Source organism: Herpailurus yagouaroundi, unplaced genomic scaffold (genome assembly GCF_014898765.1).
Source record: "Herpailurus yagouaroundi ecotype Mexico unplaced genomic scaffold, PumYag 28, whole genome shotgun sequence".
NCBI classification, from domain to species: Eukaryota; Metazoa; Chordata; class Mammalia; order Carnivora; family Felidae; genus Herpailurus; species Herpailurus yagouaroundi.
Window position 1 is genome coordinate 146,890,174 of NW_024412376.1, and position 16,263 is coordinate 146,906,436.

Genomic DNA, 16,263 nt, shown 5'->3' on the forward strand with positions numbered 1-16,263 from the left:
GGGGGGGAGAGAGAGAGAGAGAGAGAGAGAGAGAGAGAGAGAGAGAGAGAGAATATCCCAAGCAGGCTCTGCACTGTCAGCATAGAGCTCGACACGGAGCCCAATCCCACAGACTGTGAGATCAGGACCTGAGCTGAAATCGAAAGTCAAACACCTAACTGCCTGAGCCCCCCAGGCGCCCCACCCAATGCTATTTTTAAAAATGCAGACATTCAATAAATTCTCACGGGTTTATCCCTTCGTGATTTTTGCCCCTGCCCTTTCTCCACAGTAAAGAGAGAAAATGCAAAGACAAAAGTCCACAACCCCAAGGCCAACGGATACTAAATGCGATCAGCCATTACTTCAAAATATACCTCAAATCCAACACTTGTCACTCCCCCACTGGCACTGCCCCTCTTTCTGAACTACCCACCCCCCTGGACTCACCTCAAGGATTGTGATGGCGTCCTAACAGGTCTCCCTGCTTCCCTTCTAGGTCCTCCCTCCTAACTACTTCTCTACACAGATGCTGAAGTGGTTTTTAAAAACTCACAGCACATCATTTACTTGCTCAAAACTCACTAACGCTTCCTCCCATACTCAGGCTAAAACCCAAAGACCTTGTCCGAGTCCACAAAGCCCAGCAGGATCAGGACCATGGTGACACCTCCAGCGGGAGGCCACCATTCCCTGTCTCATTACATCATGGCCTCCTCCTTGTTCCTCCCAACGTGCCGATCTCGTGCCTCCCCCAGGGCTCTTGCACCTGTTTCCTCTGCCTCCATTTCCCTTCCCTCCATCTCTACACGGCTACACGGCTTATTTCTCAATGTCTTTCAGGCCACTGCTCAACTGTTCTCTCTCCAGAGAGACTTCCCCTAACCACTCTATCCAGGAAGTATTCTCTTTCTTTTTACCTCTGTGTAGCATCCCAGAAAATTCCACTACCTGAAGTGATATTTTGTATTAACTTCTGATAAGACACATCCAGAAGATAGGTCTTTCTCCAGACATAGATTTTCTTTCTCCAGAAGAAAGAAAAGTTAATGAGCACAGGGAGTCTTTCTAACTTCTGTATCCTCTGCACTGGAGTAGTGGTAAGCTCACAGTGGGTATTTAATAAATGTGTGATACACAAATGAATGAGTGAATGAACGAACAAACAAATGGACGAGAGACAGATGAAAGAAAAGGAGAAAAGATCTCAGATAACGGAGATCATGTCTAACTTGTTTTGACATGTACCACACATGACACAAATATTGTTCACTCTCTGAAAGAAACGGTAAGAGATAAAAAGTAGAGTCACGGTAACAAGTAAGTGGCAACAGGAATACGGTGGGACAAGGAAGAGAGCTGAAGACACAAGAGAAAGGCAAGAACACAGATGATCATGATCCACCAGCTAGAGCGAGGCCAGGACCTTGTCTTACTTGTCTTGGCAGCTCAGGTTATTAGCAAGTGCACGGCATGTGGCAAGGAGCTAAGTTCATATTTATAGCGTAAATGAACTGAATGACCTCTCACCTCAGATGACCTGTGATCACTCTCATTATTCACATAGTGATATTACTTCTGACATGTTTTTCACGTTAATACCGTGTTTTAAACCTTGATCTTAGATGGCTCAATGTAACTGGTCATTTCTATGTATTTTACACATGTATGTGAAGATTGTTTCTATTACACTACAAGCTCTCAGAAGGTACAAAATCCCCTGGGCAAATAAAGACTTAAATGATGCTTTCACACAATACAGTTACACATGCTGCAGACTTTTTAAGTGCCTTTACAATATGATAATGGGGAGTGCTTACAGAGGGCACAAGGCAGCTCAGATAAAAAGAAAGGACTCAGAAATCAATCGCTGGTAGGGAATTTTCTGTTAGCTTCCTTTTGGAGTGGATACCCATTAATTATACAGCATATATCACTGTTCCTTGAAGCTGTTCAGCTTCCAGAACCAGAAGCTGATTTAGTTAGAATTTTATCAATTTACTTCTACTCTGCTATGTGATTTGGCTGCTTGGTGTATGAAATTCTAAGCTAGGTTAAAAATATTTCAAAAACTGGTCTCTAAAATCTAAATAATATGTGAGAAGAATACTGATCTAAGTTAGGAGACCTAGATTCCTGTCCTGGCCCTGCCATTAATCAGCCACACAACCTTGGGCAAATCACTTAATGTAACCGGGACTCAATTTCACTGTCAAAGGAAGATAATTTGATTAATCTCTAAAATTACTTCTAGTTCTAACATCCTAACTCCAAAATAAATAATGAAGTGTTGCATGTTCTGCATAACCAGTCAGCTTTGGAGTGCAGGAATGGTATAATCTGTGAGCACTTTTTTTTTTTTTTTTTTCAGAACATATATTCTTCGGAATGTTGAGCTTAATTATGTGTACCATTTATGCTATTTTTTTCTATTTCTTTCTCACCGTGAGGAATAGGTGAATTCATGCAAGTTTAATGCCTATGTAACAAGACTCGAGGTAAGATGTAAATGAGCATACATGTACATAATGCAGAGAACATAAAAGATCAGTAAACAGTAAATGTTATTACTATTACTGTTTTGTAAGGGTTCTAGTGGTTCATCATGTAAGAGACTAAATAAAGAGGAGGAAAAGTTTTCTGAATCCAAATTCTCATATTTACTGTGCATTTCTGACATTGCTATTTGAAAGGAAGACTAAACATTTCCATAAACGTGAAAATTCTACTGGACACAGAGCTCTAGCTTTCCTATTAATTTCCATAAGCCACACAAATTGGTTCTGTCAGTAAAGCCATCTTGCAGGTGGCCAAGTTTTACTGTGCAGATTATACAAAAAACTAATCAGAAAGTGGTATCCAAGCAAAGCCACGTCAAATTCTCCAGCTGTGATGAGGATACAAACCTTGGACTATCTGCTCAGTAACATGCTATAATGATCTTGGCTACTCACAAAGTTGACTCTCACTAGAGATAAAACAATCATGTGTGAAAATTATCATTTGATGACGATGCCAACTAAAGAATCACATGACAGAGAAGAGCCGCAACAGGTCACCGAGAACAGCCAGCCATTCCCTCTGGTTTTCTTTCTCATCTGAGGACAGAAGATTTTGGGGCTACACGGCTGCTAAGTGTTGCCAAATCAGAAGCCAGCATCAGTTTTCCTGTCGCTTACTACCACACTGCTCTGAAGACGGACGCGGTTTAGGAGACAGCCTCTGGTCAGCAGGGCTCGTGGAGCACGGTGGTCCTTTGGCTGGACCGAACACACCGCTGCTCGGCCCACTTTATGCCAAGAAATTCATGTGAACGTAACGCCCTCCTTTAAGTTCTTAACATTTTCTTCCACCTTTGACGCCTGTTAATTCCTGTTCATTAGCCAAGTACTAGCACACGACAGAAAAAACCATTAAGTGGCAACAAGTATTTTAAACACTCAGTCATATTTAATGTTTGTGTTCAAGTATATTTAAGTTCATGCCTTTGTGTTTTACATATAAAACTGCTTACAAGACAAGTTTGTGCTCTGAGACTTGAGTCAATTGTGTGCAGTGGTCGGTCTCTAAGCAGTTATATGTCCGAATATCTACCTCTGTCTGTGGTGGGCGGAATTCTGAGACGCTCCCCAAGTTTCTAGCTCTGGGGTACACACACGTCCCGCCAATCATTCTATCAAACGCGAACAGAGGTGCTGCCATGAAGGGGCTCTGCAGATGTCATTAAGGCCCCACACCAGCTGATTTTCATGCAGAGAGACGGCTATCCAAGTGACGAGCGAGGCTTTTAAAATCGGGTCCAGAGATCAGAGACAGGGAACATCAGAGATTCCAAGGGACCTGTCAGAAGGCCTAGTCTCTGAAGACGGAGGCCACGCACAGCAAGGGCCACTGTGCACCCGCCAGGAACTGGCAGCAGCATGGAAGCAGCCTGAGAGCAGGCGTGGAAACCGGGACCTCCGTGCTGTAACCACGGGAAGCGAACTCTGTCACAACCAAAGGAGTCGGGAGTGGCCCTCAAGCGTCAGGGAAGAACAAAGCTGGGCAACCACCTTGCATTTGGCCTTGTGAGTCCCTGAGCAGAAATCCCAGCCACAGCCAGCTCAGACTTTGTCAAACAGAACCCGGGGCTAATAAACGGATGCTGCCCGAAGCTGCTAAGTCTGTGGTCACTCACTGTGCAGCAACAGAAAATTAATTCAATGCATCACTCCGACCCACCCACGCCCCCCTCCCCACCACCCAGCCCAATATCTACTGTAGTCGATTCACTGCAATACCATTGCTTTTCAGCAGAGAAGTATATGGCCTCCTCTTCCTCCTCATTGCGATAAAGGACAGGGCAACTTGACACCGAGAGGATATCGGGGTCCGGGGAAGGCAAGGAGTGCTGTGGGTGCTGAGGGTGCTGGGGGTGCCGGGCGTGGACCTGGTGAGGGGCGTGCGGAGGAAGCTGTGCGCGTGGACACTGCGGAGAGGCTGGCACGATGCTGCGGCGGGAGCGGCACAGGCTGCTGCTTCTGGCTAACGACCCAGCGGGTTTGGCCATGGTCCCTGAAACGAAGCACAAACACACATGCACATGAGACCAGGGCTGCCTCCAGGCACACCACGGACGAACGCACGCGCGTGCGCACACACACACACACACACACACACGGGAGAAGGGCTCTTACTACCCGCCACCCCGGATCGGGCCCTCGCTGGGTAAGGACCTGCATTGGTCATTACCCTCCCCCATCATCTCTACTGCTTCTTGGCAAAGTTCAGAAATAAAAAATTAAAGTGTGATAAAAATGAAAGCAGGTTTAGAAAATAAACAGAAGAGAACATAAACACACGAGGCTCTAACATGAAATTTGGCATTCCTAACCACAAAGTCTTGAAAATTTATCCAAGATAGTAAATCTTTAAGTTAAAAAATCAATACAGCATATTAAGGAATCTGTACTTTGTTGCAAAACTCTGTTAGTTTCACCATTACAGGATGAAAACTATCAGAAAAAAAAAACAGGCTGTATTTTTCAATGGGTATCTCTCGAGATCGTGTAACTTGTTTGAACTTCAAGAAGGTTGTTTTGTTTTTTTTTTTTTTCTCATGTTTCTAGTTTTGATTTAAATTCTAGTTAGTTAATGGGGCGCCTGGGTGGCGCAGTCGGTTAAGCGTCCGACTTCAGCCAGGTCACGATCTCGAGGTCCGGGAGTTCGAGCCCCGTGTCAGGCTCTGGGCTGATGGCTCAGAGCCTGGAGCCTGTTTCCGATTCTGTGTCTCCCTCTCTCTCTGCCCCTCCCCCGTTCATGCTCTGTCTGTCTCTGTCCCAAAAATAAATAAACGTTGAAAAAAAAATAAATTTAAAAAAAATAAAAATAAAAAAAAATAAATTCTAGTTAGTTAAGATACAGAGCAATATTGGTTCCAGGGGTAGAATTCAGTGATTCATCGCTTACATATGCTCATCACAAGTGCCCTCCTTAATACACATCACCCATCTAAGTCTATCCCCTGCCAGCCTCTCCTCCAGCAAGCCTGTTTGTTCGCTGTAATTAACAGTCTCTTAAGGTTTGCCTCCCACTCTTTAAGAAGTTTTTACTCAAGGGTCATTTGAACACTGTATGCATAGTCTCCCAACCAGTTAGGCAGAGGTCAGACAAAAACCTGTTTCCTGAACACTGATGACTGTGGAACTAACCAAAGTCTTAGATCATCTTGTTTCTGCTGCCAGTCTCTGCCTAGTCCCGTGCAAGTAGAAAACTGCCCCTACACACTTAATATCTTCATAGAATGGGCACTCCATGTCCTTGCCTTAATTGAAACCTAACCCCCCGAAGTCAGAACAGCCTTCGCAAGCTGAGGCTGCTCCCTGTTGTGTATACCTCATGTGCTGCAACACCAGAACATCAGGTTGGTGGCCTTCTCATTCCCCAACACTCTTCTCTGGAAACCCTCACTCCTACGACCTTTTATAAAAACATGTTCTTTCTGAAGCTAACACTGAGCCACTTGAATTTGCCGTCTCTACAACCCCACTCGCCCCACCTCCCAGTCATTTCCTTACCTATCTGCCGCTTGAGCAATCTCATTGGTAAGACCTCCCAACACCTTAACCACTCATGGTTTCCCCTCTTCTCCAGACATTTACACCGCCACCCACTCTCAAACCCTGTCTTGCCCTAGTCATTCAGCGCTGCTCCATTTTTGGTATTATATATCAAGACGGCAGATGGACAACTGAGATTCGGACCATGTGTCTACCTTTCTAGTTCAAACACTCTGCTCCTTCCACTTATCTGTCCCATTCTCTACTCCAAGCTCAAGCACCTTAACTCTTTTGTGTAGTCCTTCTGTTGCCTTTATTTGCATCTTCTACATCCCAATAGCATTTAAAAAATGCAGACACAATAAACCTAAAAAAACAAAATGCTAAATAATAGCAGCGACAAAACACTCTTCTCCATCCTCAGACTGTTTTTCAACTGACAGATCTCTCTTCCTTTTATGAAGAATTTCCTCTGTTACTTTCTCCACTACTTCATTTTATTTCATTCGGAGTGTAAAGTGCTCACATACAATTTTGCCACAACTGTTCTCAACAATTCATAATCTACTCCCTTGTTGCTAAATTCAACAGATCGCTCAATCCTTCCCTGACATTGATTATTACTCTGTCCTTCCCTTGACTTTTCTAAATGCATTCACACACTAGGCTCCTTTTACACAACAGAATAAAGGAAAATAATAATACAAGTGATCACCTCAAATTACACAGGAAAAGAATTTGGTGAAATTTAACATCCACTGATTTAAAAGGAAAACCTTTCTTAGTAAAACAGGAATAAAATTAATTTCCTTAAAAGCAATCTACCAAAACCAAAAAGAAAAAAAATAAATCACATTTCACGGTGGAGAGCATTCCCTTTAAAGTCAGAAATGGCAATCGTTATTGCCTGCAATCACTGCTATTATTCAACATTTGACTGGAAGTCTCAGACTAGAAAATAAGCGGGGGGGGGGGGGGACATAAGGACTGAAAAGGAAAAAAACAACTTATTACTGCACACACAAAAAATCCAAAAGACTCATATGAGAATTCACTATTTCTGTATATAAGACTTAGCAAAGTCAACAGCAGTTCCCTAGACATCAGCAATAAGCAATTTCACATATAATTTTTTTTAAGAAAGTTAATGTGTAACTACCAAAAAAAAAAAAATCCTATGGGGATATCCAGAAATTAATCTATTTATTTTTTTTTCAGAAATTAATCTTTTTAGAAAAGATGTGCAAGAACAGTACAGAGAAAAATTTAAATTTTACTTAAAGACATAAAAGCAAATCTCAATAAATAAAATTTATGAGTAATAACTCTTCCCAAATGCATCAATAAATTCAAATAAATTCCAATAAAAGCTCAATGAAACTTTTTATGGAATTTCATAAGCTAATCCTAAAATTCATATTGGCCAAGAATAACAATTCTGAATTTGAATAATAAAGGACGATTTAGATCTAGCAAACCCCAACACATACTATCAAACTATAAATAGCAACTAAAGCAGAATGAAAGCAATGGAACAAAACAGAGAGCCTGCGAGCACGTGTGCACCTGTGGAGAGAAGTGGAATTACAGATGAGCAGGGAGAGAGCAGGAATGAGGCTGGGACACCTGTTTATCCACACATCAGGAGACAGATTTAGATTCCTATCTTGCAATATGAACAAAAATAACTTCCAGGTAGATTAAAAGACTAAGGGATTAAAGCAAATCTAAAAAAACTTTTAGGAGGGGAAACATCTATCATCTTCTAAAAAAGACATTAAAAAACACAAATCAGGTTCACCAATTTGTCATTAGAAATGTTCTTTTAAAAACGTCTATGATTGAAAAAGAAAACAACAGAGTTCACTAAAAAAGAAAAGCCAAAGCCTGAGAGAAGCTATCTACAACCATCAAATAACCAGACAGAGACAGCAAAAAAAGAGAACTATAGGCCAATATCCCTGATGAATATGGATGCAAAAATTCTCAACAGGATACTAGCAAATCGAATTGAACAACATATAAAAAGAACTATTCACCAAGATCAAGTGGGATTCATTCCTGGGCTGCAGGGCTGGTTCAACATTTGCAAATCAATCAATGTGATACATCACATTAATAAAAGAAAAGAACCATATGATCTTGTCAATCGATGCAGAAAAAGCATTTGACAAAATTCAGCATTCTTTCTTAATAAAAACCCTGGAGAAACTCGGTATAGAAAGAACATACTTAAACATCATAAAAGCCATTTATGAAAAGCCCACAGCTAATTATCATCCTCAATGGGGAAAAACTGAGCGCTTTTCCCGAGATCAGGAACATGACAGGGATGTCCACTCTCACTGCTGTTGTTTAACATAGTGTTGGAAGTTCTAGCATCAGTAATCAGACAACAAAAGGAAATCAAAGGCATCAAAATTGGCAAAGATGAAGTCAAGCTTTCACTTTTTGCAGATGACATGATATTATACATGGAAAACCCGACAGACTCCACCAAAAGTCTGCTAGAATTGATACATGAATTCAGCAAAGTCGCAGGATACAAAATTAATGTACAGAAATCAGTTGCGTTCTTATACATTAATAATGAAGCAACAGAAAGACAAACTGATCCCATTCACAACTGCACCAAGAATCATAAAATACCTAGGAATAAACCTAACCAAAGATTGTAAAAGATCTGTATGCTGAAAACTACAGAAAGCTTATGAAGGAAATTGAAGGCGATACAAAGAAATGGAAAAACATTCCGTGCTCATGGATTTGAAGAATAAACATTGTTAAAATGTCAATACTACCCAAAGCAATCTACACATTCAATGCAATCCCAATCAAAATTGCACCAGCATTCTTCTTGAAGCTAGAACAAGCAATCCTAAAATTTGTATGGAACCACAAAAGACCCTGAATAGCCAAACTAATATTGAAGAAGACGACCAAAGCGGGAGGCATCACAATCCCAGACTTTAGCCTCTACTACAAAGCTGTAATCATCAAGACAGCATGGTATTGGCAACAGACACATAGACCAATGGAATAGAATACAGACTCCAGAATTGGACCCACAAAAGTATGGCCAACTAATCTTTGACAAAGCAGGAAAGAATATTCAATGGAAAAAAGAGTCTCTTTAACAAATGGTGCTGGGAGAAGTGGACAGCAACATGCAGAAGAATGAAACTAGACCACTTTCTTACACCATTCACAAAAATAAACTCAAAATGGATAAAGGACCTAATGTGAGACAGGAAACCATCAAAACCCTAGAGGAGAAAGCAGGAAAAAACCTCTCTGACCTCAGCCGCAACAATTTCTTACTTGACACATCTCCAAAGGCAAGGGATTAAAAGCAAAAAATGAAGTACTGGGACCTCATGAAGATAAAAAGCTTCTGCACTGCAAAGGAAACAATCAACAAAACTAAAAGGCAAACAATGGAATGGGAAAAGATATTTGCAAATGACATATTAGACAAAGAGCTAGTATCCAAAATCTATAAAGAACTCACCAAACTCCACACCCGAAAAACAAATAATCCAGTGAAGAAATGGGCAGAAAACATGAATACACACTTCTCTAAAGAAGACATCCAGATGGCCAACAGGCACATGAAAAGATGTTCAACGTCACTCCTCATCAGGGAAATACAAATCAAAACCACACTCAGACCCCACCTCATGCCAGTCAGAGTGGCTAAAATGAACAAATCAGGAGACGACAGATGCTAGAGAGGATGTGGAGAAACGGGAACCCTCTTGTACTGTTGGTGGGAATGCAAACTGGTGCAGCTGCTCTGGAAAACAGTGCAGAGGTTCCTCAAAAAATTAAAAATAGATCTACCCTATGACCCAGCAAGAGCACTGCTAGGAATTTACCCAAGGGATACAGGAGTGCTGATGCATAGGGGCATTTGTACCCCAATGTTTTTAGCAGCACTTTTCAACAATAGACAAATTATGGAAAGAGCCTAAATGTCCATCAACTGATGAATGGATAAAGAAATTAGGTTTATATACATAATGGAATACTATGTGGCAATGAGAAAGAATGAAATATGGCCTTTTGTAGCAACGTGGATAGAACTGGAGAGTGTTATGCTAAGTGAAATAAGTCATACAGAGAAAGACAGATACCATATGTTTTCGCTCTTATATGGATCCTGAGAAGCTTAACAGAAGACCATGGGGGAGGGGAAGGAAAAAAAAAAGTTGGAGAGGGAGGGAGCCAAACCATTAGAGACTCTTAAAAACTGAGAATAAACTGAGGATTGACGGGGGTGGGAGGGAGGGGAAGGTGGGTGATGGGCATTGAGGAGGGCACCTGTTGGGATGAGCACGGGGTGTTGTATGGAAACCAATTTGACAATAAATTTCGTATAAAAAAAAAAGAGAAAATATTAAAAAAAAAAAAAAACAAAAAACAAAAACACTCCTCCAGATCAGTAAGGAATCTTGGGAGAGATTCCATAGTAGGAATAAGCAACTCAGATAGGAAGAAATCTGAATGACAAACACTAATAATTGAAATGGTACTCAACCTCAAAAGTCACCAAGGAAATAAAAATTGTAGTAACACTTTGGTATCATATAATACTCAGGCAAGTCACAAAAGAAATCAGATTATCCCAAGTACTGGTGAGGATAGAGGCAGAAAAGCTCTCATAAACGGTGGGTATACAAAGGAACAGAGCCATTTTGAGAGCGACCTCACAATGCCTAGTAACAGCTGCCCTCCCAATGACTGAACGTGATCCATTTTCCAGGTATCCACCCAGAGACTCTCAAACTCATGCATAAAGGAGATAAAGGTAAGGTAAGGTAAGGATGCTCACTGCAATACTGTCTGCAAAGGCAAAAAAGTGCAAAGAGCCTACCTATCTCAGGAGAAAAATGGATAAACTGTGGTTTATTATCATGAATAAACAGATACACTGTGGTTAAATCATTAAACAGTTATAGTGAATTTAATGTAGTATATTTATATTTAATGCAGTATACAGAAAATTTCTAAATATATACTTGTGAGCAAAAGGAGCTGCAAAACATTACCTACAGTTTGATGAACATTTATGTATAAATATATATGTATGTATGTATATATATGTGTGTGTGTGTATACACACACACACACATACACACACACACACACACACACACACACACACACACACATATTTAATTTGAGAAAGAGAGCCTGAGACAGGGAGAAGGGCAGGCAGAGAGAGAAAGAATCTTAAGCAGGATCCACATTCAGCGGAGCCCTATGCGGGGCTCAATCCCACGACCCTGGTATCACGACCTGAGCTGAAATCAAGACTCAGCCACTCTACCGATTGAGCCACTAGGTGACCCCCGTGAGCAAAGTTTTAAACAATTTTGTCTGTTGTTTATAGATACATCTGCATATAAAAGTAGAATAGGCTCTTCTTACAACTTGAGAAGAGTAGGAAGGTGAGGCCATGTGCTTTAGCTGTATGTATAATAGTTTATTTTGGGCAAAGAGATGAATTAAGGCAAAATGTTAAAATCTGTTTATCTTTGTAGCAAGTAAACATTTTATTTTCAGTACTTATAAGTACATCTGAAGGACTTAATAATTAAGAACTTTTAAATAAATTGCAACCACATTCCCACAGTGAATATTTAGCAGATACTATAAAATAGGAGAAATCTATCATCTCTTCTCCTACCCACAAGGAGCTAAGCTTTGACAATATTTTCTCTCCTTTATTTAATGTTTGTTTGTTTATTTTGAGAGAGAGAGAGAGAGTATGAGCAGCGGAGGAATAGAGACAGAGAGGGAGACAGAGAATCCCAAGTAGGTTCCGTGTTGTCAGCTCAGAGCCTGACATGGGGCTTGATCTCATAACCCACGAAACCATGACCTGAGCTGAAACCAAGAGTCGGGTGCTTAACCGACTGAGCCACCCAAGGCGCCTCTCTCTTTTGTATTTATGCAAAATTAAACACAGACGGTATTATTCTGTGTACAGTTCTACAATCTTTTACTTTGCTTTCAACACACCACAGGCATGTTTCCTTACCGTTATTTCACTTAGACAATTTACACATACCCATGGTACAAATGTAAAACTTTTCAGAGGGCATATAATAAAACGGCCTTCATCCTGCCCTAGACTTGATCCTACCATAGCAGAAGAAATTGTGCTTTCCTAACTAAGCAGAGTGCAGTATCACTGTTGTGCCACTGGGTGGAAGTAGAGCTCTCAAAGTGCAATCTTTGGCAGGAGTTCTTGTTCACAAATAATGAATTTGATCAATTTCTAAAACATCATACTAAATTTAAAATCAACTTTTATATTTTTTTCAATTTCAAATTTCTCTGTATTTTACAATCACTGAAAACTTAAGGTAATTAGCCACACAGAGCTATATTTTGCCCCATCAAAAAGAACTTCAAAACAAAAAAGTCAAGAAAATAAATTAGTTAATTTAGGGAACATATCTTCATGCATACTTTTGATACTGAAGAATTACGGATTCTGAGGAGGAACTGTGACTTTAAAAAGCTACAATTTTTAAACAAAATCAAATACTTATGAATCAGTGTTGCATTTGGCAAGTTTAAGAACATATAGTTCAAATAAACACAAGCTGACAATATTCCAACAGCAGAGCTGGCCGAGATCTAGGTATAACTTTGCAACTGTAACCACCCTGCAGCATGGGGCCAGTGAAATGAGCACATTCCAGCATTCACTGCATTTATAATCTGTCCTCTCTTCCCTCCTAAGAGTCTGGTGGCTCCCCAGCTGACTCCTGTTATCTGTCTGCCATTAAGCCTGAGAATTAAAGCCAGAGAAATGAACCCAAGCGCATAGTCATTCACTATCTATCTGCAAATTTAGGGCTTTATTTCATAAAAGTTTAAAAATTAGAACTCTCTGTAAATCATAACATCAGGAAAACTAACAACTGGATAGAAAAAATTCAAACTGGAAAATGTTTACATACGATTTGTCTTGAGACTAAAATTTCTATGTAAGTTTTCAACCAATCAATAGTTAAGTTCTGTTTTCCATTCTTTGGAATCTTGTTCTACCTACACTGTTTCGAAAAGTCAATGATTGGGAGAATGAATCGGGCAGGCAATAACAAGGATGAAGAGTTTTTCAAATGATTTCTAATATAAGAATACACCCATTTTAAATTCAAGCTCTCCAGAACTTTGCAAGAAGTCCAAATATGTATTAATAAATTCTAAAAATAATTAACAAAATCTAAAATACTTAAATTTCACTTTGCTACCAAAATGCATTCCTTACAATGTAAAAATTTTCAAAGAATGCAGCATAACAAAGCAATATAATGAAAACTGTCCACGTTAAAACCACCTTTGGCTCAATCAGTTAAGCATCTGACGTCAGCTCCAGTCATGATATCACGGTTCCTGGGTTCGAGCCCCTCATCAGGCTCCTGCTTTGTATCCTCTGTCTCCTTCTCTCTCTGCCCCTCCCCTGCTCTCTTGTGCATGTGTGCACGTTCCCCTCTCTCCAAAATAAACAAACATTAAAAAAAGAATTATAAAAAAAAAAATTTTTTTTAAAGCCTCCTTTGGAGGCGTTCCACTTCCTAGCAACAAAAAAATGTTTTCCTTAACATAAGCACAGTTTAAGTTTTATTTAAAAGTAAAGGGATTCAGTGCTTCAGGAGTTAAAATACAGCAAGATAATACTCTTCTCAATGAAAGGACAGAATGAGAAAAGCAAACCAACAACAACAAAAACATACCTACTGGGAAGGGCAACTCATTTAAGATAAATCACAGACAGGCTCAAAGTCACACAGTTGGTTAGTCAGTGGCAGAGCTAGGACCAGAACTTAAGTTTCCAAGATCTTCCCCTAATTTTTACTATAGATTAAGCTGCGATTTGAAAGGATATTTACCCTCAAAGCTGAGTACTTCACCTGTACATTATTTAGCATGTATGATGTATTACTTTATACATATGTGTGTGTATAGATATACACAGACATGCATCTGATGTATTATTCTCACATAATAAAGACAAATTATTAATCACAAGTAGAAAAAAGAGAAAATGAAGAACGAACAAAATTTTTATCATAGATTTCAAAGTCAATGAGTCATAAAAGGCATAGTAGGAAGTTACTTTAAAAACTGCACCAATTCAGGGCGCCTGGGCGGCTCAAATGGTTAAGCATCTCACTTTGGCTCAGGTCATGATCTCACAGTTCATGGGTTTGAGCTCCGCGTCAGGCTCTGTGCTGACAGCTGGGAGCCTGGAGCCTGCTTTGGATTCTGTGTCTCCCTCTCTCTCCGCCTCTCAAAAATGAACAAACATAAAAAAAAAATTTTAAACTGCACCAAACTCTCTTTTTTGAATTCAGCACTTACCAGGAAACTGTGAGACTATTGGGGGCGTATCTTCATCTAAATCATCAACTCCCCCAGCAATTGGATAGGGTGGAATGGAGACTCTGGGCATCACCACCCAGCTGTGATCAGAATACAGGGAAGAGGTCAAGCTGGGGAGGCCCGAGTTATGGGCTATCTGAAAGCCACAGATCTTCTCAATCTGTTGCCAGCGAAAAAGTCGTTCTCGTAAACAAGTTGTCAACTCAGAGAGTGCTTTCCTGTAAAAGCCAAGGCAGAAATTACTTATGGTATCAACGAGTCTTTAATGTGGCACTACAAAAGGGCAACTACATGAACAGACCACGGCAATAAACTAATTTCAAGAAGGAATTATCCATTCTCAGAATTAGTATAAATTATGTAATTGTACATGATTAAATGATAAATTGTCCATAAATTACAAATTTCAGCATAATACAAATAAACAGGTAACTAAAACAACATTCTTACTTTGCTTCCAGAATTTTGTGGTCTACCTCATCTAGGGAGGAGCTGTGTGCAACATGCAGAGTCCCAAAGACTGTACTTCTTTTCTTTTTAATCTTCTCTGCCTAGAAACCCAAGGAGAGAGAAAATAAGGTAGGTCTGGAAAAAAAATAACACACATACAAGCTTATTTTGTTTTGAATATATTAATAATGATGAAACCAGTGGAGAATTATATAGCCAAAATAAGGCCCTAATTTCCAGAAAAGGAAACAGATGAAGGAGAAAGCATGCTTTCCTAAGCCAATCAATAGAATTCAAAACTTTGTTCTGGAAAATTTTTCACTTATTTTGATGGTTCAGAAAAGACCCGAATCTTCTATTAAAACTAACAAAATAACATTAATTATATCCTACTGCAATGAGGTGTTAGTGAGTGAACTGAGTTTTTTTTGCTAGAAATCAAATTAAAACTTAATCTTATTTCACACAATTTAATTAAGAGTCAAATATTAATTTCTAGTAACTACTAACCTGAATCAGATATGAAGAAGCAACCTGGAGGAGAAAAGCTCTGTATAAAACATTTGTGATAACGATAATAGGGATGGTTTTTAAATGACACTAAGGTCATTCTGAAAAGTATATACTTCTCTACATACAGTAATTTTACTCTATGGTCTATGATTATAAGAGTCCATTAAGATAAGTAAGTTTCAATTCACAAAAAGAAGGTACAACAAATACAGATTTTATTCATATTTTTCTCTCTTAATTGGTTAATCTCTTTAGAAATGTATTAAGTTTTGAAATAGAGTACCTCATCCTTAGCAATAGCTAACTGCATTTCAGCATTTTGTCTTTTAATATTGTAGTACTGTACTTCTACTTCATGTGTTAACTGAAGCCATTTCTGAAGTGCATCTGGGACAGACCAGCTGCTCCTGAGTTCAAATTCTTTTTCAGCCTTTTTCAGTGCCATTCGAACCTGGGAGTGAGGGAGGAAGGAAGAGTGGGGGAGACAGAATGGATGCGAGAGGGAGAGAAAGAGGAGGGGGGGGAGATGGATGGAGACGGAGCAAGAGAGAGAGAGAAATGTCTTTTTTTAAAAAAGATATTATATTGAGATACATTTTAAGAAATTAAGATATTTTTTTTGGTATCAGAGTTAAGAGAGAAAGCAATTTGAATTATGCTCTTCATAAACATCTTTCTCAAATCACTGAGTTTAAAACAATGTATTTCTAACATTAAAACTAAAGCTGAACCGGGGCGCATGGGTGGCTCAGTCAGTTGAGCGTCTGACTTCAGCTCAGACTTGATCTCACGGTCTGTGGGTTCGAGCCCTGGATCAGGCTCTGTGCTGACACCTCAGAGCCTGGAGCCTGCTTCAGATTCTGTATCTCTCTCTCTCTCT

The 16,263-nt window shown here is 39.7% G+C and overlaps 1 protein-coding gene across 3 annotated transcripts in view; it reads right to left on the reverse strand.

Annotated features, from left to right (window-relative positions):
- The window catches only part of STIM2 (stromal interaction molecule 2), a 150,710-nt gene that overhangs the window by 2,494 nt on the left and 131,953 nt on the right, over window positions 1-16,263 (reverse strand). For 2 of the 3 annotated variants that reach the window (XM_040486239.1, XM_040486256.1), the window contains exons 8-12: window positions 15,667-15,834; window positions 15,381-15,404; window positions 14,871-14,971; window positions 14,400-14,638; window positions 4,260-4,533 (exon numbers count right to left, since the gene is read on the reverse strand). In XM_040486239.1, the coding sequence (XP_040342173.1) occupies window positions 4,260-4,533; window positions 14,400-14,638; window positions 14,871-14,971; window positions 15,381-15,404; window positions 15,667-15,834 (806 nt within the window). The remainder of the gene's footprint in view (window positions 1-4,259; window positions 4,534-14,399; window positions 14,639-14,870; window positions 14,972-15,380; window positions 15,405-15,666; window positions 15,835-16,263) is intronic. The other variant, XM_040486248.1, reaches the window with a different exon arrangement.